Source organism: Chelonoidis abingdonii, chromosome 23 (genome assembly GCF_003597395.2).
Source record: "Chelonoidis abingdonii isolate Lonesome George chromosome 23, CheloAbing_2.0, whole genome shotgun sequence".
Taxonomy (NCBI): domain Eukaryota; kingdom Metazoa; phylum Chordata; order Testudines; family Testudinidae; genus Chelonoidis; species Chelonoidis abingdonii.
Window position 1 is genome coordinate 10,255,238 of NC_133791.1, and position 27,899 is coordinate 10,283,136.

The following is a 27,899-nucleotide window of genomic DNA, read 5'->3' on the forward strand; positions in this document are numbered from 1 at the left end:
GCAATGACAGAGGATGTAAAAGTGCCATAATCTCCTGAATACAATAGTACAGTAAGAGCAAAGAGCCTCCAAAGATTAAAGCAGTGCTTAATTATTTGGATGGCACTGGGGTTGGGGAAGGTGTTAAATACTTAGATTGAATTGAAGTGGAAATTTTATTGCTTTGTATATTAACAAAGAGGGAATGCTAGCTAGTGATTTAGAGTAGATGAATGGGATACCAAGACTCCTGGGTTCTATTTCTACATCTGCGACTGACTTATGAATGCGACAAGTCACAAACTCCCCCCTTCTCTGTTTACCAATGTATAAAAAGGAATTAATATTATTTACCAACCCTAAAGAGGTAGTGTATGGTTTAATCAGTGAGAATAAGTAAGACTGTTATCCTCAAATGAGAGGTAGGACTGAAAGTGCGAATTCTTATTAGTAAAGCATTGACCAGTTACTTTCTTAGCAGAGAGCATTAAAGGGACCAAAGAAGCCCTAGACAGCAAGCTAGATGAAAGTTAGGGAAAAAAATACGCAAAAGGTTTAATTTATTTTAAATTTGCTCTCCTTTTCCATGCCTTATTTCCTTGATAGTGCCTATACAATTAAAAAACATAAGTAGAGAATTTGCTGACAATCATCTGTGGGCCCCCACTTTGGAGTAACTGAGACAATTTTGGTTTAGCACTATTCAAAGCTTTCATTGTAAAAGAACCCAGACTTCATGCCTCTGGCCCCTGGAATAGATATAACATCACTGTCTGTATAAACACCACTTCTATTTCAATACAGGTTCAGCCTCCAGCCATTAGTAGAGATGGGATATTAGGGAGAGGCAGGTTTCCTGGCAGGTGGTGCAGTTGTCATGCAGCCAGAATGATGCATATTGTCACGCTAGGGAAGATAGATCAGCCTTTCAGGCATGTGGTTCCTGGCATTATAATAATCAGAGAGGGATGCTCTACAGCCCTGCTGCTGAGCAAGGAACAACTCATTGCCAGTGAGCCAGCAGCACTTATACCGCTTTGTAAGAGCCTGCTCTGCTTCTCCTCGGCCTTGCAGCAGGAGAGCTGGATGAAGTGCACTGGGGAAAGCACTTTGCAGCCTGCGCTGGCAAGCACCAGTCCCCCATTGACATTCAGAAGAGGAAAGTGAGGTACAACCCGCAGCTGATGCAGCTCGAGCTGAGTGGTTACGATGGACCCTTGCAGGGGAACTTCACCATGACCAACAACGGGCACTCAGGTAAGCAGCAGGGGCTTGTCCAGCTACCTTTCCTGCCCCAGAGAGGAGGGGAACAGGACTATGATATCATTGCTAATCTCAGGAGGGTGGCAGGTTACTGCCTCAATACCGTGAACAGGGACTGTAGCATCTCCCCTTCCATAGCTATGGACAATTGACACTACATCTAATCCTAACCAGAGGCTGTAGAATTACCTGGAAATTGAAAACAGGCCTTGGGATTTTCACCTTTACTACCCCATGGAATGACCTAGATAGTCACTATGGCCCAGTCCTGCTCCCCCTGGAGTCAACAGCAGAACTTCAGACCTCTTGGCCTGATCCCAAGAGATGCTGAACCCTACCCCCATGGGATGCACTGGGAATTGCGAGGGTCTGGCCATTAATTCCTATTAGGTAGGAAACAGTAGGCTTTATGCCAGGTGCCAAGCAGCTGTTGGGTGAAATTCACCCCTTGCCAAGGCCTATCTGTTGTAGGCTTCACGGGGGCTCAACTAGTGCCAAAACCTTGGCCTCCTCCAGCGCAGAGGGGTGAATTTCACCCCTCACTGTCTGTTTCAGTGCAAGAAGCGATACAGCAGGCAGGCAGAGCTGTAGGAAAGAGATCTTCAACAAGCATGCAGAGAGGCCAGCGTTACCGCAGAGAGGCCCCTCTTGGCCAGTAGCAGCCTGGCCAGTTGCCTTGCATTCCTGAAGGCCAGATGTCACACCCAGCCAAGTCCCTCCTGAAAACTGACCCTCAGTCCCACTATCATATCCGCAGGATTGGGCCCCAATGTTTGTCATATGTTCATAGGAAGAAATAGCAAACCCTCCCTAGGGTATAGATATTCATTAGCGGGGATCACCCTAATCACACACTGTTCCACCTTTAAATAGGGCCTGGAATACGTGCCCTGACATTTCAAATGGTGCTGAGTAGGATGGATTCATTATTACAGTATCATCAGTGTGTCCATAAGACCCCACTCGGACATTGGTAGAGCAGAACTTTATCACATATTCCCTGGCATATGCATGGGCATCTTGCCATGGCTAGTCATCCTACTATTGGCCCATCACACCCTGCATCCCTTTTCTGGTAGACTAGGTAGCAGGCATGTGCCATGAATTACCTGATTGGCAGCAGCATGGACTCCCGCCAGTGAAGGGAGAGATTCTCTCTCCTTGCTGAGCAGATACTTTTAGAGAATTATTCAGGGCACGTGTGCGCAGGAAACCAGTTAACATGTGGGGAATATTCTTAGCTTGCAGAAATCCTACTCAGACAAGGTTGTTTTTCCAAGCTCCGCTGTCCTGATCTTGCTTATTTCAGTTTCCCGCTTTGTCATCTTATTTCATTCTAGTCTCCTAATTTTCCCAAACTGCTGGAAAAGCCAGTCAGCAACACACATACAATCAAGAGAAAGAAGAGTCTGTTTGCATTTCTTTGAGACATTGGGGTGGGAGGGGAGAGAAGGAGAAGAGGGATAGAGGGCAGATTCAGCATTATACATTGGCATTTTGTTCCTGTGTACAAGTAGGACTACAATACCTTGCATTTTGGGCCTGCTTCTACCTGACTTTGCACTCTCATCATTTGCTCCTGTGCCAGGTGAGTGTAAAATAGATTCTGCTCTCACATCCACGGAAGGTTAACTGGGGGAGGATTTGCAACCTCTGTGCACACAGACATAAATGACAAGGTACCAGACAACCCGTTTTCAAAACCACTTATAAAAACCCTTAAAGTAATTTACACAACCCCGCTGTGAGGCTGGCAAATAATATCAGCCTTGTTTTACCGGATAGAAACAAACGCTGAGGGGCTTGATGTCAGAGTTAGGTGCAGGCCTGCCTACCTTTGAGGTGTCTGGACCTATGTGAGTTGCTTGAGACCCCTTGGTGAGTCAGAGCTGGCTTAGAATTTGGGAGTTCTTGGCTCTTAGCCCTCTGCAACATCCTACCTAAATGATGCATCCCTCAGTAAAGAATTTCCTGGCACTGAGGAGTGAGGGGAGGTATTTCAGTCTTCCATCAAAGGTAGCTGGAAGATAAGAGATCCCCCATCTTCTGTGGAAGATCTTATTCTAAACTGATATTCCTTCACTATCTGCACAGGGAGAAGGAACAGATGCAAGGGAGGGACACAAGTGGTGAAACATGCTGTCTCCTGAGTGAAGCTGCTCTAATTGTACCTCTCAGAATCATAATGGTTAAGAATGCCTATTTATCACACTTACACCCAACCGTTCACTTGAGGCTTCTGGTGTCAGTGTTATCTGCTCCACTACCTGCAAATTAATTCTTGCAGTTTTATCGTCCAGGGCTCTCACCATGCATTTGTATTTTCCTACACTCTCGTTAACATCAAACTACTGACTTGCCAGCCAGGACCATTTTAATAAGGAACACGAGCTAAATCCCAGAGTCTTTATGCACAGCTGTATTGTAGTCAAGCAGAATTTTGCTCCAGACTTCAAGGAGAGCGGGAAAAGGCTCATTATAGTGCTCTCAAGCAAGAGCTTCAAGCCAGATCTACAGTCAAAGTAGAGAGTCAACACAGCTATGTCGCTTAGGAGTGTGAAAAATGCATGCCCCTAAGCAACGTAGTTAACCCAACCTAAACCCACCCCCTCCCTTGCATAGACAGCACTAGTCAATGGAAGATTCTTCCATCCACCTACCTACTGCCTCCAAGGCCTTGGCTACACGTCAAACACTGCTGCAGGCTGCAGCTGTGCTGCTCTAGCATTTTAAGTGTAGACAAGCCCCAAGTGGGCCACAGTAGGAGAGGTTCTGCACATCTTAAGCTGATGGGAGTGACAATGTTTAGCAGGTTCTTTGCACTAGAGCAGGGTAAAGTTTGTCAGACAAAGGTGTGGGTTTTTTTTGGTGAATAAACTAGTTTTAGGTTGATGGAAAAATATTTTTGAACTTGGGTTGAATTCAGGGACTAGTTTAGAGAAAAAATTAGGTAGAGGTGAAATATTTTGTTTGGACTGGTGAACCCTGAGGGCTTGGCTACACTCACACTTTACAGGACTGCAACTTTCGCGCTCAGGGGTTTGAAAAAACACCCCCCTGAGCGCTGCAAGATGCAGTGCTGTAAAGCGTCAGTGTAATCAGGGCAGCAGCACTGGGAGTGCAGCTCCCAGCACTGCACGCTACACCTGTAAAGGATGTGGTTTACGTGCAGCGCTGGGAGAGATTTCTCGCAGCGCTGCCGCTCTGACCACACTCACACTTCAAAGCGCTGCCGCGGCAGCGCTTTGAAATGCCACGTGTAGCCATACCCTGAGTAAAGATTGCAGCATTTGGCTCTTTGCTTTTTAAAGGACTCGTTCTTCATGAGGCTGAAAATATGAGTTGAGGGTGCTCAGAACTGGAAAGATTGAAGTTCACATTGGTGAAATTCCAAGCATCTCTCTGGAACTTCCTCTCAGAGCACATGGTACATTTTAGTTCCCACACAATTCCAAGTACAGTACTTTTCTTAAATCCTATTAGCCTATTCCATTGAGGTTTAAAGAGCAATTTATTTAATGCAGGCTAAAAGCCAATCTCCATTAGCTAGTGATAGTAGCAGTGTTATGGTTTGGCTACACTTGCAGTGTACAGCGCTGGGAGTTAAAGCTGTCTTCATACAGCTGTGTAGGGAAAACACCTCAGTGTGGCCACATTTGCAGCCGTGTTGGGAGTGGTGCCTTATGGGCAGCTATCCCAGCATTCAAGTGGCTGTAACGTGCTTTTCAAAAGAGTGGGGGTGGGGTGGAGTGTGACAGGGAGCGTGGGGGAGAGAGAGAGAGAGAGAGTGGATTTCTGGAGCCGACACTATGTCAGCTCGCTGCCTTGCAAATTCAGACCACTTCCCCCATCCCTCTCTCATTCACTCTTAAATGCAAATAGCCTTCAGACCGGATAAGCAGCTGCTCCCCCGCCCCCCGTGCTGTTTCTCTCCTCAAGCAAACACTAACTGTGGACATTCCCTGCCTGCCTCTGCTCCAGCAAACAGTAGCTGTGTTTGTTTTTAGATAAGCAGTTCCGGGAGCCCTGCCTTCACCACAAAACAAAGAGAGGCATCATAACAAAAGAAAGAGAGTTCCCTAGTTAAAAGCATTATGGGAAAATTGCGGAGGTCAGTTACAGCGTAGTAAGATTAATCCCTGTTTACACTGGCACTCCAGTGCTGCAGCACTAGCGCTGTTCTCTTTATTCCTCTTGTCCACGTGGAGTACAACCAGCGCTGTAGCCAGGGAGATACAGTGCTGTATGTGCCTTGCTAGTGTGGACGGGGAGTAAGTTGCAGCGCTACCAGCGCTGCAACTCTCCAGTGTAGCCAAGGCCTCAGATGTTTGCCCTTGTTAGACCAGTTCCTAGGGCATAACATTGTCATAATTGCACACTGCTCTGACCTTTCAGCCAGTAGAAGGCTTCGGTAGAAGTTACACAGTGCATACCATCAGCTCTGATCTTACAGTGATAATCAGGCTTCTGTAGTACATTCTCAAATTACCCTGAACAGGAATGATCCTTGGCATGTGGTTCACAGCCAGTGTTTTGCAGAGCAGACACACTGCAGTGAACTGCTTGGTAAGGCAAACAATCCTAATTATGAAACAGTCATGTACTTATACAATAAGTAGGGCCCTACCAAATTCACAGTCCATTTTGGTCAATTTCAGTGTCATAGGATTTAAAAAAAAACATACAAATTTCATTATTTCAGCTATTTAAATCTGAAATTTCACAGTGTTGTAATTGTAGGAGTCCTGACCCCAAAAGGCATTGGGTGATAGCGTTACTGTAGGGGGCATTGTGGTATTGCTACCCTCACTTCTGTGCTGAGGAGAGTGGTGGCTGCTGGCCAGGAGCCTAGCTCTGAAGACAGAGCCACTGCCAGCAGCAGCGCAGAAGTAAGTGTAGCAACACCAGACCATGCCATCTTCTGCACTGCCTTCAGAGGTGGGTGCCAGGCCAACAACTGCTGCTGCCCAGCCACTCAGGTCTGCAGAAGCGAGAGTGGCAATACTGCAACCTCCCTAAAATAATCTTGTGATCCCCTGAAACTCCCTTTTGAATCAGGAGAATTTGAGAAATGCTGGCCTCCTGTGTGAAATCAGTATAGCATAGGGTAAAAAACACACAAGACCAGATTTCATGGGGAGACCAGATTTCATGGTCTGAGATGCATTTTTCATGACTATGAAATTGGTATGGCCCTTACAATAAGCAATGTAGTGGTTTATGGTACACTGTAGACTATTTTGGCCTGTTGTAAAGAAACATGTTTTCAATTTGTCTGCCTGCAAATCGCCTCCCACTTCATCGGACGCATGCAGTGGAAAATATAGTAGGAAGGTATATATACACAGAACATGAAATCTTCCTACTGTATTTTCTACTGCATGCATCCGATGAAGTGGGTTTTAGCCCACGAAAGCTTATGTCCAAATAAATTTGTTAGTCTCTAAGGTGCCACAAGTACTCCTCATTCTTTTTGCTGATACACACTGACACAGCTGCCACTCTGAAACCTTCCTCACCTGTGTGATCCAAGCCAGAATAATTACCTCATTCCTGCTAGTCCTGCATGTCCTTTTGGGATGATGTCCGCTGAGCCTGGAGATTGCTGTAATAGGTTGGAAAAGGCCTTTTCTTGTTGTGAGACCTTGGGCAAGTCAGTGCATTTCTCCATGCCTCAGTTTCCGCATCTGTAAAATGGAGATCAAGATGTTAATCTGAAGAGCACTGAGAGATGAAAAGCCCTGTGTAAGTGCCAGGTATTAATTTATTATTAAGTGCCAGGTGAAGAATCTGCCCAATGGATTTCTAGATACAGCAACCCCACCACTGAGAAGTTGCTGGGGCAGAAGGATTTATCATCTACAGAATACATTTTTTCCCACGCCAAAGAGTTACCCTAATTATCATAAGACCTTTCTGAGAAGCCAAATAGAAACATAAGGCATACTTCAAACAGCCACAGCCCTGCATGGTTTGGCACCAAGCAGCCACAGAGAGCTCCAGGTGTCAGGTAGGTATAGCTTGCTGCTCCATACTCTCAAGTTCCCTCTCAGGTGCTAGTTAGGTCATTTGTTTCCAGAAGATCAAGTGCGTGCCACTAATTAGGCTTGTCAACAATGTAACATAGGGCAGAGTTGTTTCCCTGCATACCCTGCAGCCGGTCTGCTTTTGAATCGCACCTAGGGATCAACTGTACACGCTTGTGCTCCACACATAGCATTTCCTCACCCTTGTGTCCAGCCCTGACACCAAATGGCAGGTGTATCTTCCACCTGTAGAGGGTGAGGAGCCTTGGTGGGCCAGCATCTATTCCACTTTGGCCCCATGGCCTGCTGGGACATTGGTTGGAAGCGCCTTCACGGAGCCATGAGCACAGGCATGTATCTGGCGCGATTCACCTCCATTCCCAAGACCTGCCCCTCCTGCGGCTTGAATGTGCCAAGTTGGAGCCCCTATTCTAGCTCCTCCAGAACCTCTTGCTGAGGTTCTGGGTGTACGTCCCCCACTCCCCCAACACCTGTTCATTTTTTGCACACCCTATCCGTGGCCCCACAGAGTCACGAGACCTCTTAGTCAACCTCCTCCTGGCCCTGGCCAAGATTACCATCTACAATACAAGGAAGAGGAAGAGGAAGATGGATGAGGGGATGCTCTGTGACTGTGGGGGGCCTATTTCCCATCTTCCCTAGTCTCACGCCTCCTGGCAGAGTTCCACGAGGCAGCATCCACTGGCTCCCTAGATGCCTTTGAGGAGCAGTAGGTGCTGTCTGGGGTCCTTCGCTTGGTGTCCCCATCTGGATCTCTCATTTTGAACCTCTCACCACTACTCCCTACCCTGTTTCTTTATTAGTTGTCCCACTGGGAACCCAGGTCCAGTGGTCCCTCCTACTAGGCTGCGGGAGGGGCTTTGAGAAGCAGGTGGGTTTGTGCCCGCCCCGCTCCCAGGTTTTTCCAATAAGGTCCTGTTTGGGATGGTGTATCACTCCCTTTCCTTAACAGTCATGGATGGGGTCTGTTCACCGCATCATGCTATTTCTACTATTAGCCTTTAGAGAGGTTTTAGCCACCAATAAGCAGTTAGAATTATAACAGATTGCTCTTTCTGCACTCATTGGATCTAACAGATTAAAGTCAATTGTGATTTTGAACATTGCCTGGGTGGAACTGAAGATGCTCAAACGATCACCCTTTGAAAATTGCACTTGTGACACATGTACACGCTTAATCCACTCTCCTCCCATTCTGGAGCATTACAGAAAAAAAGTCAGAGATGTACACATTTATGTCTGGTGTGTTTAACTCAGCGTCCAGCTGTAGTTTGCAGATGCACCAGTGTGTGCAGATCTCTCTCACACTCATTCAGTGTGCAATATTGATTTTAGACAGTTTTGCTTTAGAAAAGAAATTCAGAGTTCAAGCCCCAGCATCCCAGCCACAAGATGCATGTGTTAGATCAATTAAACCCATCTACAGAGATCATGCCTAAAGTCATGCTTTCTCCTAGTCCTAAGGCTGCTCTGGACATGCCAGCATTCAGCATGGCTGATCTTGCAAACACTCATTATGGAGCACAGGCCCCAGATCAGGAAATAACTTAAGCACTTGCCTAACCCTAACTGACATCACTAGGAGTACTCACATGCGTAAGTGCTTTCTTAAACAGAGGCTAGGGAGTTTACCCCACCAGCAGGAGCAGCCCCACTGAGTTCAGTGGAACTTCTCTCCCCACCAACCTGTATGCACTGTATTAAGTATTTGCAGCATCAGGACCAGCTGCATCCGTTTCTGTTTATTTCATGTCATCTTCTCCTGTCTTGCAGTCCAGATTGATTTGCCACCCACCATGCGCATCACCAAAGGACTCCCAAGCCTCTTCACCGCTGTTCAGATGCACCTGCACTGGGGCGGGCTGGACCTGGAAAGCAGCGGCTCTGAACACACAGTGGATGGAATGAGATACTTTGCAGAGGTACCTGTTTAAGGAGAGACATGCATCCTCCTCATGAAGGGAGAGGGAAGAAGGCAACCACTCATGAAAAATAAAATAAATGCAGGAAAATCCCATGTTAAAAGAAAACCTCTGTTGGCAAACACAGCTCCCTATGAATTGCTTTAAGTGTAGAGGGTTACTAGTGCCTGGGTTACACTGCTGTAAATCTGGAACAACTCCACTGAAGTCCATAGGCCTGATTTGCCACCGCCTTGTGTGGTCATCTCCCCTCATTAGAGGAGACTGCAAAGTGGATGTAAAATGCTACCACTGATGTGAGCTAGAGGAAGATTCTGATATGGGTGCGTTTTACACCCATCTTGTCCAGATGGCTACAGAGGAAGTAGAAAATTAAGGCACAACAAGCAGGAAAATTTGGGCCATGCCTTATTTCTGGCCAGGTTCCATCCTTGCATGCTATGGGCAATAGAGAGATTGAGGCAGAAGCCCCTATGGTCTGAGCTTCAAGTCTGATCAGGCTGTTAGGTTGCAGCCATTGCCAAAGAATCAGACTTAATTGACTGAAGTGGGGGTTATTAGAAGAAAGTACTACCAAGAATGGAGAGAGAGAGAGAGAAGTGAAAAGCTGTTATTCCACTGGTTAAAGCTCTTTCATGTTGTTTAGAAATAAGACGCCAGTCCTTGACTGTCAAAGGTTCCCTGACTGCTCTATCCATGGTCTTCCTCATTGTTGCTCTTTGCTTACAGTGGCAGGCCAAAGTTCACCACATGCATTGCGTGTGTGTGCGCGCGTGCGCGCCCACCCCAGGGCTCATTCTGTTACAGCCCAGTTCACAAAAGGGAACTGCTGAGCCTTGGCAGACAAGATCATGTGCAGCAAAGGGCTGGCCCTCAGCAGGCAACAAGGATGGCAAATGCTTTCCCCCACCTGATGCTTGAAGCTGCAGAGTTAGCAAAGGCAGTTTAATAGGCACTCAGGGATATGTTAGTACATTTTAATTTTTCCCTTATATTTGGTCTGCTCCTGAATGCAATTAAGTGAAAAGGAGAAAACAATGCTCATGGCAGCCAAGAGGGTTTGGATCAGGCCCGTAACATTTGTTCTCTCCAACTGCTCTTTAATTGCAATTGTTGCAAAAAAAAGGGGGAAGGGGTGAGATCAGATGTTTTTCCTTCCTACTTTTAAAAACCAGGATGGAATCCCCATTACTAGTAATATGGAGTTACTGGCTCTTTGGTCAGCCCTCCGGCCAAACCACCTTTGCAAAATTAACGTTTGCTGCTGCACAAGGACTCTCTCTGAAGCATCTATTCAAGAGCCTCAGCTCCAGAGGCAGCAAGCAAAGAAAGGTCTTCTTGGGACCCTAGCTGCAGCTAGTAGCTTTAAGGAAGAAGAGGAAAGTGGGCATTTCACTAGCACCTAAAGGCCCCAAATGTGAGGAGGGACCTACTGTGCTAGGTAATGTACAAACACAGTAAGAGTCAGTCCTGGCCCTGAAGATTGGATTCTAAAGAAAGATGAAGAAGTGACTTTGCCAAGGTCACATAGCAGGTCAGTGGCAGAGCCTGGATTAGACCCCAACACTAGCCACTGTGGGCCATGCTACCGCTCTAGTCGCACCTGCACAATCCCAATCGAACAGGCCTTCAGTAACTTAGGTTTGTGATAAACATTTAGGGCCAAATTCTTCCAGCACCATGCACAGAAGTCAGCACAGCTACACAAGTGTCACCGAGAATAGAAATTTGGTCCTAAAATATTTTCCCATGCCCATGTTGCTGAAGCTATGAGGGTCTGCATTCCGGTCAGCAGGACCAGGAAAAGGTTGGGCACCGGCCATCCCTTCAGTCTGAGGCTATTTTTTCAAGAGCTGGAGGCAGCAAACCCACCAGTCCCCAGCCTTGGGCTGACCCTGTCTTGTTCCCCACAGCTGCACATTGTCCATTACAACTCCGGCAACTACTCCACTTTTGAAGAGGCAAAAGACAAGCGGAATGGGCTGGCCGTGCTTGCTTTCCTCTATGTGGTAGGTTGTAACTCTACAGGGAGAGGGAACAGGGTGGTGAGTGGGTATGGGACATCATCTTCGTCAATAGTACTGCAGTAGCATGTAGCGGCCCTCACTGAAATGTATTTGTTGGAAGTGTAGGTGGTCACTTTAAGAATAAGGTTGAGAACTAGCTTGCAGGCTAGGGGGCTCTAAGCTGGTTCTTTCCAGACTGACTCTGATCAAAGCTAGGTGGGGTGAGTTATGCCCCTCTGCCTTAGCGAGCAAGCCTGTTCTCTCCCCATTTTTGGGTGCCTGTGTTATTCTGAATGCTAAGGAATAGAGCAGTGTGACACTGCAGCCTTCCAACAGGAGTATTTATGTTTCTAGGTGATTTCTGCATTCATGCTGTGAACACACCACCACCAACCAGACCAGAGCCCCATCGGGCAAAGCCCAGTACAAACATACAGTAAGACAGCCCCTGCTCTTGTAGATTGAGCAGACAGGGGGATACAGAGAGGTGAAAGGACATCCTCATGGGTACCTAGCAGTTAGAAGACAGAGCTTCGGGGGAAGGAGCGGGGAGGAGAAATCCAGATCTCCTGCCCTAGTCCAGTGCACTATTTTCTGGACCACAATGGTGGTGGAAGGTGCTTGCTATAGACATTCTTTATGCTTGCTGTAGGTTATTGGCTTTTCAAGGGTCACAGACTGCAGAACACTGCTGAGGTGGGGCATCACCCCTCAGCTCATGCAGTGGTAGCAGGCCGACAGAGACCACCACCAGAAGCAGTTTGGCCAGGAGGGCTTTTGTGAAGGATGGGAATGGACATTACAAATTACTTTCCACAGGACATGCCAAGGCTGTTCTTCTGAAATATTTGTGAGGCAGGGTTAGATTGTCACTGAGCACAGGAGTGGGCTAGAGAGTCTCCAGAGATGGGGTAAACCTCAGCAGGTGCTCTAGAGAATGGGGTGAGTGGATTTCTCTGCAACATAAGCTCCACAGTAAAAAGCACATTGGTATAGTGGCAGGGGCAGCTCTGCAGCACCCAACACAAAAGAACACAAATTGGAATGGTTACAACACTAGACTTACCTGCCTGGTAACAGAAATAACATGATCTGAGTCCTTGCAAAGACCCTGCTTCATGCTTGGAAATATTTCTAGAGTAAGCTTTTTGTGGGACTTCCATGCATTTGAAAGGTTTTGGAATAAAATCTATTTAGGCACGAACACACATAGCTGGTTCTGCTCCCCACTCCCCCAAAGTGCCTTTCCCCTGCTCTGGGCAGGGCCCTGTTTGGAATGAAGTAAGAATTCATCCCCCATGGCCCATTCAGTCACTGACCTCTCTGCTGAGTCTGGCTGTGGCCGGAACACCCTCTCCCTAGCTCTACCTTATGGCAGGGGGTGGCCCTTCAGGCACCCCACCTTCCTTGAAGACCCAGGTGGGAAATGAACTTTCCACAGTCCAGACTACTTAAAGCCAGACTTCCCTTCAGGGTAGGGTTGCCAACACTCTAATCACACAAAACCAAACACACTAGCTATGCCCCTTCACCGAGACACTGTCCCGCCTCTTCCCCAAGTCCCCACCCCCCTGCTCCTTACCTTTCCCCTCCATCCGGGACTCACTCTCCCCTACTCTCACTCACTTTCACTGGGCTGGGGGGTTGGGGGTGCAGGAGGAAGTGAGGGCTCCCATGGGGATGCAGGCTCTGGAGTAGGGCTGGTGATCAGGTGTTTGGGGTACAGCAGAGGGCTCCAGGCTGGGGCCAAGAAATTCAGAGTGTGGAAGGGGGCTGTGGGTTGAGACAGGGGGTTGGGGTGCAGGAGGGGGTGAGGGCTCTGGGCTGGAGCCAGGGATAAGGGGTTTGGAGTGTAGGAGGGGGCTCAGGACTGGGGAGGGGGCATTGGAGCTCAGGGTTGGGCCAGGGGGGTTACCTCAGGTGGCTTCTGGTCAGCAGCACAGCAGGGTTAAAGCAGGCTTCATGCATGTTCTAGCTCCACATTGCACCCCAGAAGCATCCAGCAGCAGGTCCAGCTCCGGGGGGCTGGGGGGTACAGGGGCAAGGGAGGCAGAGCAGAAAGCACCACACACTGCTCTTGCCTACAAGCATCACCCCCTTCCCCCCACTCCAATTGACCACATTTCCCAGCCAATGGGGAATGCAGAACTGGTGCTCAGAATGGGGCCAGCACAAAAAGCCCCATACCCCCACCCCCCAGCCTACCAGGGGACCTGCTGACCACTTCCAGAACACAGCCCTTTTAAAGTTTTCCACCACTAGTTTCACCTAGATAGTCAATAAGGTCTTTCAAAAAAGAAAACTCAGAACAAAACCTTCCTAACACAAGCCCTCTCTCCAAAGCCCCTTGCATGTAGCCTTCTACCCTGCCTTAAAAACCAGCTAGCAAGGAATCCTCGCTTGGTGCTTTAGGTCTTACAACCACATTCACTCAGTTCTTTGACTCACCCAAAGTCTCTCTACCCAGGCTTCTCATTTATCTACCCCCTACCTGATTGGTGGGTCATGTGATCCACCAGTCACATGACCTTCATTTTCCCCCACCTGGGGAGAAGAGCTGGCTGTGTTGCAGGTGAGACTGACATCTAGCTCTTCTCTGGGAGCCTGCCAGCCAATGATGCTGCCAGGTGAGGTGGCCAGTTATTGGCAGTAGTTTTTGTGATGTAGACACCTGCCCACTGGAACTGGGCAGAGACTCACTAACTTCATGTCACGCAGGCTACCAAACAACCCCTAAATGGCCACTGTGGAGGAGTCTGAACCAGCCACATTAAAAATGAAGTCTTCATAGTCTATCACCAATCTCCAGAGCCATCCAGACCCTTTATTAATTTAAATTTGCTTTCCCCCCCCATTGTACGAAAAGCTCAGCTTCATTTTTTCCCCCCTAAAAACCTTGAGCACAAATGCCCCCAGCTAGAAGGTGAAACCTGGACTCTCATGGAATGACAACCAGTCACTCCCTCCCTGGTCACACCGGCAGTTCTATACAAAAAAAAGCTTCTGCCTCTCTTTCCTTTGTTCAGGGTGTTTACTTTGCATGAGGAAAGCATTAGCACATCCAACCTCCAATCCTCTCCCCAGCACAGTGCCCGAGCAGCCAGGGGCTGATCTTTCCCTGCTCAGAGTGTAGCAATTCCTCCATGGCCCAGGCTTCCAGTCTGGAGTAGCCTATCCCCCCTGTCTGGGGCACATGGCTGGTGGATGTGCCTAATGGGGTGCACTATTAGCCTTTGTATTGCATGCAGTGAGCCCCGTGGAACCTGGCTCCGGGGAATGCATGGGATTAGCACTCCCTCTGCCGCCCTCCTGCACTGCCCTCTCCTCATGTTGCAGAACCACACTGATTCCACTGCAGACAGGGTCCAATTTCTTTGCCTGCACTGGATGATGAGTAAATTTTTCCTCTTATGGCCTCTTCTCTTTGCTAAGGAGAGGAGAGCGGTGAAACATGCCTGTAGAAAATGATGTGGCTCAGCCTTTCATGGTCCTTGGAGGGGTCCTGTCCCCATCTGAGATTATGTTGAAGGCCCAGGATCCTGGGGCCAGGAGCTCCTTTCTAGACATTTTGCCACCCAAGCACGGCGGCATGCCATGGGGGGCGCTCTGCCAGTCGCCAGGAGGGCGGCAGGCGGCTCCGCTGGTCCCGTGGTCTGCAGGTCCCATGGCTTTGGTGGACCTCCCACAGGCATGCCTGCAGGAGGTCCACTGGAGCTGCCTGCCACCCTCCCGGCGACTGGCAGAGCCCCCTCGCGGCATGCCGCCCCAAGCACTCGCTTGGCGTGCTGGGCCTGGAGCCGCCCCTGCGTGTATGGGCTCCATACTGGCGGCTCCTGCTGGTACAAAGAGCAAGAGTCTTTAGGGGAGGGCGTCCTAGCCCAGGAGCTGGGGGAAGGTGAGCTGATACCTTTACCACTCTACCCACACCCTCGCAGATTAAGCTGGACAACCACATAGTATGAGCCCTGGGGGAAAGCTGCAAAGTGGCAGATGTTAGTAGGTAAAGCAAGGGCCCTGTAGGCACATGGATGTGAGTGAGGGGAGGAGGAGCAGCATCAAGCCAAACATAATAGAAGCAGCAGAGCTGGATGAATGACGGAAAATAAATGTTACTGGTAAATAATAATAGGGAGGAGGGATGCTCATTTAGGGAATGGGGATGGGATACAGGAGAGTTGGGCTCGACTCCCAGGCCAGCTCTGCCACAAACTCCATGGGTGACCATGGGCAAGTCATTTAGCCTCAGATTCTCAATGGTATTTAGGCTCCTAGCTTCCACTGAAATCAGCTGCCTGGGCCTCAGTCGCCACATCCTTCAGTTCCTCATCTCTAAGATGGGACCAATAATAACACTCCCTCTCTCCCACCTGTTGTCTCTCTCGTCTGTTTAGGCTACAAATTCTTTGTGGCAAGGAGAGGCTCCTACTAGATGTATATACAGCACCTTGTACGATGGGGCACTGGAACAATTTTTATAGTGGGGGTGCTGAGATCCATTGACCCAAACTGTAAACCCTGTCTATGCTGGAAACCATTTCAAGTCAGGGGGTGCTGCAGCACCCCCCACATCCCTAGTTCCAGCACGCATATGGGGCACCCCTCTGATTTGGGGGCTTTAGTGTAATAGGAAGAAATTATAACAGAATATTTGATGTGGTGGCAGGGAAGCGCAAATGAGTGACCACGGGAGTGGTGTGACTGGCTTTAGGTCATGGAAGTGGCTGAATGTCTGTGTGTTCACTGATCTTACTAACTGGACTCAGAGGTCTGGATCTCTGCCAGGAAAGGGTCACCCCTCCCTCTCTTTTCTCGCTCTGAGAAGCACAACTCAGCTGCCCACTACCAGCGCCAGAGCATTGTTCTCTCCTCCAGGCTCCAGCCGCTTGAGAACTTTGTGCTAATTTCAAAGTCCTGAGCACTGCTTTCTGTTGACAAAAGCTGCAGACAGGGGTCTGTGGTCCTAGGGAGAGATGATTTGACATGGCAGTTGAGAGCCCGTTGTGGTGCAATAAAGAGAGGCATAACCTCACTCCGTTCCAGAGCTCTTGCTGACAAGATGCTTCCAGGCACTGAAAAAGGGCATCTCCCTCTCTTCCTCACACTTTGTAGTTCCTGAGCGGCATTGTTCAGAGGCTGAGGGGATCAAGACGCCCGGATTCTCTTTTTAGCTGTGGGAAGGAAGTGGTGTGTAGTGGTTAGAGCAGCAGGGAGCGAGTCTGGATTGCTGGGTTCTGTTTCTAGCACTGGGGGGACAGTGTGGTCTAGTGCAGTGGGGGCAGGACTCGTGAGTTCTATTCCCAGCTCATGCATTGAGCTTAAGTGACTCATTTAGGGCCAGAAAAGTATAGGACCTTAGGCCCAAATTTTCAGGATGTGGTTTCTTAACATTGAGCACCTGAGACACTTCCTGAGTCATAACTGGCTTGATTGTCAGAGGTGCTGAGCACCCACAAATCTTATGGAAGTCAGTGGGACCTAACAATCAAGCCAGTTGTTTATATGCCTAAATACAGATTTTGGTGCCTAACTTTACACTCCCAAAGTTTTAAAATGTCAGGCTTATCAGCTCTATGTCTCAGTTTCCCCCACCTAACACACAAGCGAGCACTAGGATGCTTTAGTGTGTAAGCAAGAAGAGGACACATGGGAGGAGCCCTGCATCCTCTAAGGCTCCAGCATTCTTGTGCAATTCAGTGCAGGCTTCTAGCTTTAGGATCCATAATGACAAGTGTGGTTATTACTCATGAAAATATTCAGTCCCTTAAGAAATCCAGCTCCAGCATTTGGCTGTGAGAGCTCCTGCCTCAGTGAATCTCACATGCTGAACTGAGCTTGAGCTGGTGCTGGGTTGACTTTTACACATTTTATTCATCAAGCCCTATTCTCATTCTAGGATGGGAATTTTGAGAACACCTACTACAGTGAATTCATTTCCAACCTGGCCAAAATCAGGTTTGCCGGTAAGTCCCTGGCACCTCTCTCCATTCTTGTTGCCCAAAAAGTCGGTACTTGTAAGTGCTGGGTACAGGACCGGCGCCAGGGTTTCTGGCGCCCTAGGCGCCAGGCCATTTCGCCGCCCTGCGCTTTGGTGGAGCTGCCGCAGGCATGCCTGCGGCAGGTCCACCGGAGCCGCGGGACCAGTGGACTGTTCGCAGAAATGCCTGTGGCAGGTCCACCAGAGCCGCAGGACCCGTAGACCCTCCGCAGGTACGACTGTGGCAGCTCCACTGGAGCCGCCTGCCGCCCCGCTGGCAAAATGCCGCCCCCCCCATAATGCTGGCACCCTAGGCGACTGCCTAAGTCGCCTAAATGAGAGCGCTCGCCCTGGCTGGGTACATCTGGGCCTAAAGGAAGACAGCCCACGGGGAGAGAGGGCAGTGCAGGTGAGCTCACTAGGAAGCTCTGTTTCATTCTTATGGATAAGGTCAGATAGATCTTGGCTTGGTTGGTGAATGGCATGGGAGACTGAGATTATTATTTGCCTGGGTTTAAGGTGCAGGGATTATGGCAAGGTCAGATGTCTCATGAGTCAAAGGTCACATATCGCTATCAGAACCTAACATGTTCTTGTGCATGACAGGACCCAGCTCTGTGACCCAGCCAGAGGGCCCAAGCTAATGGGGACTTTCCCATTCAGTTGTAATTTACCAGCCCAACAGGTGCCCCATGCATTAGCTCATTGGGTTCCATGTGCTTTACTGGACTCTGTAGCTGTTACTGGGAGAAGTGGAGAGGCTAGTAGGCAGCTTGCTGCATTTTTTAAAAAAACAAATTACTGGAATATATCAAGTTACAGTTAAATAACTAGGTAACTTCAGCCATACCCCAGTGCACACCTCTCCTGTGGCTCTCCTTCCCTACACATGGAGGAAACAATGGTGCTGATTGCAGAATCATCCTTTCATTCTTAAGCAAGCCATGACATCCTGTTAAAGGGAGGAACCTCTTCCTGCCTCCACCACAGCTTGCTACATCGAAAAAAGTAGTCTGACAAAAAAACAAAACCACTACAGCAACCCACTATTAACACAGTAAGCTGGGCTATTGGTTTGGGGCTGCCCTGAGATTTCCTGAGCTGATTCCCATCGACTGGTGAACTCACCTGTGAAATCAGGTCTTTCTAGTGAACACCAGACTCGTTCTCTGTCCACAAAACCCACCATTGCATTATGTATAGGACAAATTCCATAGGGAACTTGGAATGTCTAGATTCATAAAAAAATTCTTCTTCTTAATACCTGGCCCTTATATAAAGTGGTTTTTATTTTCAAAGTGCCTAGAGCAGGAAAAGAGCTGTTAAATCAGCTTATCACGTATGATCATTGTTATTTATCTCTATTAGAGTAGCACATATAGACTCCAGCCCCACTATGCTGCGTGCTGTACAGACTAGAGTTGGTAGAAAATTTTCATCACTGAAGGTTTCCATCATAACATGTCCTTTCAACAAAACTGAAATGCTTGGGTGAAAGTGAATAGCCATTTGGATGAAATTTCATTCTAAAAAATTGGAGAAAACCTATTTTAAAAACATCAAAATGTCTTTTTTCAACATTTCAGCACTGTTTTGACTACTTTTGTTTTGAAAATTATTTTGTATAAAAATTAGAAAAGGGTGAAAAATCTAAACAAATCATTTTGCATTGAAATAAAATTTCAGGACCTAATTTTAGTTTTTTGGAAGGTCATTTCATGAAAAATGTCTAAATTTTCATCTTGATTGGGAATGAAGATTTTTTCAAAAAATCTCAGAATTTTTCTCAGGACAGAAAATCTGGTTGCAGTCAGCTCTAGTACAGACGTAACAAAAAGACAGTCCCTGTCCATCTGCTTTTGCTTGGCTCTGTCACTGGCCTACTTCCCGGTGCATTTCGGGAAGAAATTTATCCAGTGTCTGTCTACAGCAGCCAGGACCTGTGCTTTCCTCGCCTTGGTCATTATATATCTGTGTTTTGTTGCCTTTTTAGGGCAATCAACCAAGCTCAGTTCGCTGGATGTCCAAGCCATGCTGCCCGAAAACCTCTCACACTTCTACAGGTATCAGGGTTCACTAACCACACCGCCTTGCTCGGAGAGCGTGATCTGGACAGTTTTTGATTCTCCCATCATCCTATCACACACGCAGGTAAGGCCCCCTCTGCTGCTTGCCAGATGTGATAGCCTTTCCTCCTTCCAGGCAGTCTCTCTTTAATTTTCTCCACACCTCCACTCTCCCTTGTCTGGTGCTTTCGAGGGGGCTGGGGCAATTATTTGCCACGTTGCAGGGCCATGTGGAGGTGTGTGCGTCTGTGTGGCATTTTGTAAAGGAATGAAGTCACAGAGAAGCACGAAGTTGTAGTGATATCTTGACATAATAGTGCTCAGTCCTTCTGTAAGGCCTTCCATCCAGGACAGGCACAGTGCTTTACAGACAAGAATGAATGTAGCTTCCCGTTATGCAAGGCAGGTCAGTAACATTATCTCATTTTACAGCTGGGGAAACTGAGGCACAACGGTTAAGTAACTTGCCCAAGACCACACTGTTAATCTATGGTACAGAACCCATGCCTCCTGATTCCCAGTTCTCTACTCTTAGCCACTACTTGTAGCTCTTTCCTGATGTAGGGGGATGGTTTTCATCCTTTCCCACTCTCCTGTATTCTTGGGAAGAATAAGGTGTTTACCCCTCTCTGTCCCTTTTCTGGCTGCACTGGAAGCTGGGGCTAGCTCCAGGTAATGCTGGGCCATCTGCTTAGCACTGCAGCATAGAGAACATGCCTATGACCAATGCTCCAATTGCTTTCCCTGGCACTCACACGTGAGACTCTATGACAGACCCAGATGGCTGATCATTGGCTTATAGATTTAGGGTTATGAATGCTCAACCAGTCACACTGCTTGACAGAGGCAGTGTGGTCCAGTGGTTTGAGCACACTGCTGGAAGCCAGGATTTCCCACATTCTAATCCTGGTCCTGACAGTAACTCAGCATGATAATACTTACTTGCCTCATGAGGTGTAGTGAGAATATTTGCCATGCCTTTGCGGGTCCAGTCCCTGCTCTGCCACAGACTCCCTGCATAACCTTCACCATTGTGTGCCTCGGTTTCCTACGCCAGCAGCTCTCAACCTTTCCAGGCTACTGTACCCCTTTCAGGAGTCCGATTTGTCTTGCGGACCTCCAAGTTTCACCTTGCTTAAGAACTACTTGCTTACAAAATCAGACATAGAAATTCAAAAGTATCACAGCACACTGTTACTGAAAAAATGATCACTTTCTCTTTTTTATCTTATAATTCCAAAATAAACCAATTGGAATACAAACATCACTCTTACATTTCCGTGTATAGTATATAGAGCAGTATAAACAAGTCATTGTGTGTACGAAATTGTAGTTTGTACTGACTTTGCTAGTCCTTTTTATGTAGCCTGTTGTAAAACTAGGCAAATATCTAGATGAGTTGATGTCGCCCCTGGAAGACCTCTGCATACCCCTGGCTGAGAACCACTGTCCTATGCCATCCAATGGGTTTAGAAAAAACTGACCATGACTATTGGAGAGAGCCAGGGGCAGCTCCAGGCATTTTGCCACCCCAAGCATGGCAGGCAGGCTGCATTCAGCGGCTTGCCTATGAAGGGTCCGCTGGTCCCGCAGCTTTGGTGGACCTCTGGCAGCCGTGCCTGCGGGAGGTCCGCCAAAGCCGCAGGACCAGTGGACCTTCCGCAGGGATGCCACCAAAGGCAGCCTACCTGCCACCCTCGCGGTGACGGCAGAGCGCCCCCAGTGGCTTGCCGCCCCAAGCACACGCTTGGTGTGCTGCCACCTGGAGCCGCCCCTGGAGAGAGCGTCTGTGTGAGGATCCATCTATTTCCAAAGCACTGTGGGTGACGTGATACACTGTGGTGCACAGTATTGGTGTTTGGCTGACCACTCCTAACACTCATTGTCATCAAAGATGGCGGAGAAGCTTCTGTGATTTATTATTTATAAACGGGCATGAAAAGAAATGCAATATACAAGTGTCATTAATCATACTACTGTGACTATATCTATTGGAATTAGAGGATGCTGGGGAGGGATAGCTTAGTGGTTTGAGCATTGGTCTGCTAAACCCAAGGTTGCGAGCTCTGTCCTTGAGGCAGCCATTTAGGGATCAGCACAAAAATCTATCTGGGGATTGGTCCTGCTTTGAGCAAGGGGTTGGACTAGATATCTCCTCAATTCCCTTCCAACCCTGATATTCTATGATTCTCTTGCCTGCTGCTTAGACATCCCCATTCAGCACAAACCAGACTGCTAATTCAAAGGGTTTATAGTGTGAGGTTATTGAAACTCTAAACTCTCTAGACCAAATTCAGCCTTGGCATAAACAGGTGCATCTCTACCCAGAGCGACTCTCAGCCTTTCCCCCAGCCAAACAAGCGGTGAAAGAGTGGCAGACACACTACAGCCACAGTGGTTTAAGTGACACTGTGGATATACCCTACCTGGTACTGCAACTGCAAGGAGTCATTCGGCACGATCGGCAGCTACAGCATCGTTGCTCTGGTGAGGGGTGTTTTTTCTTTCAAAGAGCTAGCCACCATTTCCCCCTCCATAACAAGGCTGTGTTGCTTAAAGATCAAGCTGCTGGAGAACACCTTGCTGGACTGGCAGAACAACACCCTGCGGAATGACTATCGCCACACTCAGCCGCTCAATGACAGAGTCGTGGAATCATCTTTCAAGGCCAAAGGCACCAGAGGTAAGAATGGGGCTGGGACCAGGTGCCTGGGGTAGAATGCAGCATCAGAGGGGTGGCTCCAGGTGGGGCACAGGCCTGCAGGTGAGGCATGAGAAACCATTTGAAGTAAGTTTAATTTGCAATCAGTTAAGCAAGGCAACCCCAGATCTTCACACTCAAGTACGGGTTAACTGTACCCTCAGACTATGGGTATGGAAAGGTGCAGGGGTGTATTATGTCCAATTGCCATGACATCTCCAATAACTACTCGCAGAAACAACATGATCTATCTAAGATACTTATGGCTCTTTTTACCATAGCATCTGAGTGCTTCGCAATCTTTAACAGATTTATCCTCACAAGGGCTGTGTGAGCTAAGGAAATATTATCCCCAATTTAGAGGCAGGGAGCTGAAGCACATAGACTAAATGACTTGCCCAAGGTCACAAAGTCTGTCTGTGGCAGAGCAGGGAATTGAGTCCCAGGCTAGCGTCTTGCCTACTAAACCATCCTGCCTCTTCACAGGCAAAGATAAGCATGGCCAGCACAGCACCACTGGCTGAGCGCCCACAGTCAAGGGATTTTTTTTTGAGAGAGAGAGAGAATTTTTTGCACATTGAGCCCCATGCAACAGGAACTGATTGCCAGTCCAACAGAGGCAAGTGCAAATGCTATTTTAACAGGAGGTGCCTGGAAATGATACCTGGCACAACCCTGGGTTTGTGAGAATTTGGAGTCTGTATGATGCATCACCACTTGTTGTGCAAGACCCAGTGTATTTGTTGTAGCGTATGTTTGGACCTTTCTCCCAGCACCTTTGGCCTCCAGCGGGAAGAACATTAGCAATAAACTAACGGGGACATAATTTCAGACACAGGCGACTTAACAGGTTAAAAATCTCTCTCCCGGTTCATAGGCCACTAGACAAATGACCTTTGCTCAGTGTCTTTCATGCAAACCGTATTGTGGAATGCTTTGTGGAGTATAACAGCAGGAAAGAGAGACACACACACCCAGGGAGAAATGATCACAAGCCAAACCCGGGCTAGGTGTAGACAAGAAGGGTCAACCCATGGGCTTAGTCTACACTACAAAGTTTTGCCGACATAGCTGTGGTAACTAGGAGGGTGGGGAAAGAATTGCACCTCCTAGCCAACCCAGCTATGCTGACAAAATCCCCAGTGTAGATGCAATGATGCCAGCAGAGGAATGTGTCTGTTGGCTTAGCTAATGGTTTATCTGTGCTGGTCGAACACCCCCCTCTGTTGGCTTATGCTGCGTCTCCACCAGGAGGCTGTGCTAGCACAGCTGTAGCAGTAGAGTTGTACTGTCCTGGCAAAGCATCTGTTGTGCAGATAAGCACCTGGTCCCATGAAAGTCTGCAGTAAGACACTCACTCCTGTCAATGGGAGTAGAACTTGGCTGTTGGTTCCCATCAAATGGTGGCAGTTTTGCCACTGTTCTCTTAACAGATGGCAAAGAAGAGGCCATGTAGCCAGGAACAACTGCCCACTCAAACAATTCCCCACCCCAAGTGCTGCACAGGGGAAAGAGACCTCAATTTAAAAGGGAGGCACCCCAAAAGCTCCCTCTGTTTGGAAGCTGGAGAAGCATCCCAGCTGACCATGAATTGGTGTGTATCAGTGATTGCTGTTCTCTCACTGATCTAGAACTCTGTCTGCCAGAAGAACTCAGCTCAAAACTGGAGCAAATACAGACTCAGCTCCAGGAGATGAAGAAGCATCTGTTGGCTGGAGTGGGCCTGACCGGTAAGACACTTCCAGCCACTTCTATTTTCGTGAGATTCACTTGCACAGGAAATCACCATCTATATCTTCCCCTAGTGTGGCGTCCACAGTGGCTCTGCCCCTGGATGCCTCAGCATCAGCAGGTGCCATGTGGACAAACGAGTAGAATTTGGTCCTTTATATGCTGGAGAGTTTCCATCAGTCATAGCATAACTAAGCTTAACATGAGGCCAGCTGTTAGCCACTAAAATCCCATTGCCCTACTTTAGTGGCTCCAGAGATCAGCACATGAAAGAATTAAAACTCAGAGCATCTCTATGGCAGAATGGAGTATTATTATCCCCATTTTACAGCTAGGGGAACCTGAGGCATTGAGACTTAATAGTGACTTGCCCAAAACAAGTCAGTGAGAGCCAAAAAATGAACCCAGCTCTCCTGATCCGCCGTCCTGGCTGTGACAACAAGACCATCTTTCCTCCCAAATCAGATCCATATTTTGGAGGATATGAATTTAATTTCCAGACTCCCCTCCTCATTCCCAGATACCGCCATGTAGAAATCGACTCCTGTGCATAAATAGGTGGCATCTGCTACATTCATAAAGTCATGGCTTCCAGGAATCACATCCCCTTCAATCCCTGGAGGCTCATTTGTCAGGCATTTAGAACCAGCAAACTAGTCTTGTATCAACTGGAAATCTATCAAGAAAGATGTGCCACGCCTGGACCTTGTCATCTGGGCTGCCAGCCCCACACAACCCTGAATTTTGGGAGTTCAGATTAATTGGGACCAGGATCCAAACTGCTCCTGGTTTTGATGTAAAGAACTGCATATCAATGACATCAAATTGTACCCATCTCTACCTGAAATAGTCATTATAGCCAGGGGAAAAAAGTGCATTGGACCTGAAATACACTTTACACCCCCAAATATCTGTCCACATGCACATACGATTTCACCCCCCCCCCCCCCACATCTCATTTACTGGTACCTTCTGGTATGCTAGCCTGTTGCAATGAGAAGTTATTCCAAGAGAAGTCTCCTGAACCAACACCGGAAGGATAGGCCAATCACAGCAACATCATTTATAGAAAGTACCACTCTTTTGGGGGGAGGGAAGGGTCAAGGGGAGGGAAGACGCACAGTTGCAAAGTTCTCTGCCCCAAATGAAGGTCTTCCACACTCTCCTCTCCCCCTATGCTCCGTTACATGATAGCATCCAGAATCTACATTAAATGCCTCTTTTCTTCCTTCTTTCCCAATTTTTTGAGGGATTTTGTTGCCCAGGAAAGCGAGGAGCCAATAGTATATCACCTCCTCCTATGCCTGTCCATTCCCAATAGTCCTGTGTTATCCTCTTGGCCACAGTCTCGCCCCGCTTCCTCTGCAGCCTCTTCAAATCCAGCCTTAACGCCCAGTGCTTTTGTGCTTCTGCCGTTCTTGGACCACTCACAGCTGCTTGCATGTGAATTAGTGTCAGGCCTGATTGTAGTGGGAGGTGGCTGAAATTCTTCAAATACAATTTTTTTTTAAATAAAAAACCCACTTTTATTCAAAAATGAGATGGTGTTAAAAACATGGTTTGCTTTTCAAATGTTCTGAAGGGTTTTTTTTAATGACACGTGAAAATGTGTTTCCTTCCCCTTTCTGCCTCTCTTCCTTTATTACTAGCAAAATGGAATAAAAGGGGGCAATTATAAAAGAGGAAGGAATGAAAGGAGTGGGAGAAATAAATCCCCAAATTGACTTTTTTTAAAAACAACCAAAAAAAATGTTTTTGCACAAATTTTCAAAAAAAATAATGGAATGAAAAACAAAAAGTGTTCCTTTTCAAAAATCTGTGGAACAAAAATTATTCACATTTTTTCCGGAATTTTTTAAATGAAAGATCTTTACCACTTTTTGCTCAGCTCTGATGGTATCAGTCCACTTTTCTCAGCACTTCAGGGCCGGGCCTTTGCATGGTAAAGCATTTGGGGTAAAATGCTGCATGGACTTTCAAGGCAGTAAAGCTAATTCAAGCAGAACTAGCTGAAGCCAGCTAAGATGCTGACATAGCTCTGTCAGTGCAACTGTGTGCTGCATCCACACCTGCCTTTGCCCTCTGTAGAGGCAGGCGAGCATGTCTTTAAAGATACATAACAGCTGGTTGATGTTTGGTTATTTCAGGCCTTAAATCTAGTGCTTTCCCAGCTTTCTACTTCCCCGCTGAAAACATTGCGAGCTATGTGGCTGTGCAGCCGCTCCGTGACATGAAGCTCCAGGCCTTCACCTTGTGCTTTTGGATCCAAACCCAGAACCGAGGCAGTCAGACCATTCTCGCCTATCGCACCCAGGAAAGAGACAATGAACTGGTGGTGACTGTGGGCTCGGCCGTGGGGCTGTGGCTAGGGGGCCACTTTGTTGAGTTCCCCCTGCACCACAAGTCTGAGGAGTGGCTCCACTACTGCGTAGCATGGGCTTCCCACTCCGGGGCAGCAAATCTGTGGCTCAACGGAGCGGTGGGGAGAGAGAAGTACCTCCAGAGAGGGTACATGAGCCAGGCCGGAGGGATGGTCGTCCTTGGGAAGGACAGAGATGAGCTCCTGGGAATCTTCTCCAACGGATTCTCCGGGTGGATGAGCCACGTCAGCCTGTGGAGCTGGGTCATCAGCCACACCGACATCCGAGTGCTAGCTTTGTGCAGGTGCAGTGAGCTGAAGGGGGACATGATTGCCTGGGGAGAAACCCCCATGAGTCTGTCGGGGGGAGTTGTGCTGGAGTCAGACCCCAGTTGCCAATGACAGCAGGCTGAATTGGTCCACTCTTTAGGAGCAAATGGGGAAGCACGTTTGTACAGTGTGTGATTTTACTAAAGCACCTTGAATAACTGGCCATTTCTCCTTCTGCTTAAAGTTTAGAGTCATTAAACACGCATCATAGTGTGACATGCAGGGCCCAGACACCCCGAGGGGAGAATAGAAGGTTTAAACTCCAAAACAGAACAGTCAAACCAACTGATTTTATGCGCTATAAAGGTCTATTGAGTAAAGTCTTTTTTGGATGGTCGTAATGTTCTTAAGTCAATGATCATTATTATGCAATATGTCTACAGCCTGTGGTTATGTATATAGAAAACTGTGCTTATAATCTATAGTACAGCTACACCTCCTCCTGACATTCAGGCAGCAGGCCAGAAGGGACTGCTGCCTCTCCAGCCAGCTGGGACTAGTCCCAAGCACCTAGCATTGTACAACCGAGGGAAACACAAGTGATGGGCCATTAGAGTTAATGGGAAGACACAGCTATCCCGGCTAGAATTCCTGCCCCGCATGAGTAACCATAAGTCAGCATGGGGGGACGACACTTTTACAAGGGAGGCTTGGAAATGGAGGTCTTCATCCACAAACCAGGGCTGGGTCTCCACTACAAACCTGTATCCGTATAACTGCGTCGCTCAGATGTGTGGATTTTTCACACCCTCAAGCGACATAGTTCTACGAACCTAACCCCCCGCGTAGACAGCGCTCTGTCGACAGGAGAGCTTTTTCTGTCATCATAGCTACCGCCTCTCGGGACAGGCGGATTAACTATACCGATGGGAGCAGCTTTCCCATTGGCGTAGGAACATCTTCGCTACCGCTGCGCAGCCGTGCCATTGTTGTGCTGTACGTGAAGACAAGTCTTAAGGTCCAACTTGTAGATGGGAGCCTGTCTGTGAACACTGGATTCCCCCCAAAGGGGGTGGTACTCCGGGATACCGTCCCAAGTCCCCAGCAAGAGGTAACTTGTATTAGACAAGGGATTTTATCCAATATAGAAACGCAACACCTGCACCGGCATCTTTATGTTGATCTACTGTGTGACTTGTATGAGTTTGCTTTTTCTTACTATTTTATCTTTGGATCTATGGTTCTTCTATTAAATAAACCTCCTGTTTACCCCCCCTCCCCCAAGCAGATCATTGTGTGGAGTGTACGTGTCACAGTGAGCTGATCACTTAGGGGCTGCGTTCACACCTTTGGGGGTGACGAACTAGAGGGGGAAAAGCCCATGCGTCTGATAATTGCAAACTCAGGAACATGTTTTTGGGGAGACTTGGGACCGGAAAGGCTGTTGGTGTCACCCTCTGAGGAGTAACGAGGTTGGGGGGAGTCCGGGTGAGACCTTGTGCTTGTGGGCTGCTTACTGGGCTCCAGGATTTGAATCAAAGCCCCAGAATAGAGGCCCCTGTGGTTACAGGGCAGGGGGTG

General features: G+C 48.1%; 1 protein-coding gene across 1 annotated transcript; it reads left to right on the plus strand.

The window, feature by feature from the left end:
* Positions 1–1,061: 1,061 nt before the first annotated feature.
* CA6 (carbonic anhydrase 6) lies at positions 1,062–27,546 on the plus strand. The gene is made up of 8 exons (XM_032775509.2): positions 1,062–1,236; positions 9,063–9,211; positions 11,125–11,220; positions 17,111–17,177; positions 19,185–19,342; positions 21,817–21,940; positions 23,590–23,688; positions 25,837–27,546. The coding sequence occupies exons 1-8, from the start codon at positions 1,164–1,166 to the stop codon at positions 26,448–26,450; spliced, it is 1,380 nt and encodes a 459-aa protein (XP_032631400.2). The 5' UTR covers positions 1,062–1,163; the 3' UTR covers positions 26,451–27,546.
* The last annotated feature ends 353 nt before the right edge of the window (positions 27,547–27,899 follow it).

What these genes read in the sequence shown, in the direction of transcription:
- CA6 (XM_032775509.2), top strand. Translation starts at nt 1,164, where the DNA reads ATGCAGCTCGAGCTGAGTGGTTACGATGGACCCTTGCAGGGGAACTTC. An exon ending in CAAGGCCAAAGGCACCAGAG is followed by an intron (nt 21,941 to 23,589) that starts GTAAGAATGGGG and finishes TCACTGATCTAG; the next exon opens with AACTCTGTCTGCCAGAAGAA. An exon ending in GGCTGGAGTGGGCCTGACCG is followed by an intron (nt 23,689 to 25,836) that starts GTAAGACACTTC and finishes TGGTTATTTCAG; the next exon opens with GCCTTAAATCTAGTGCTTTC.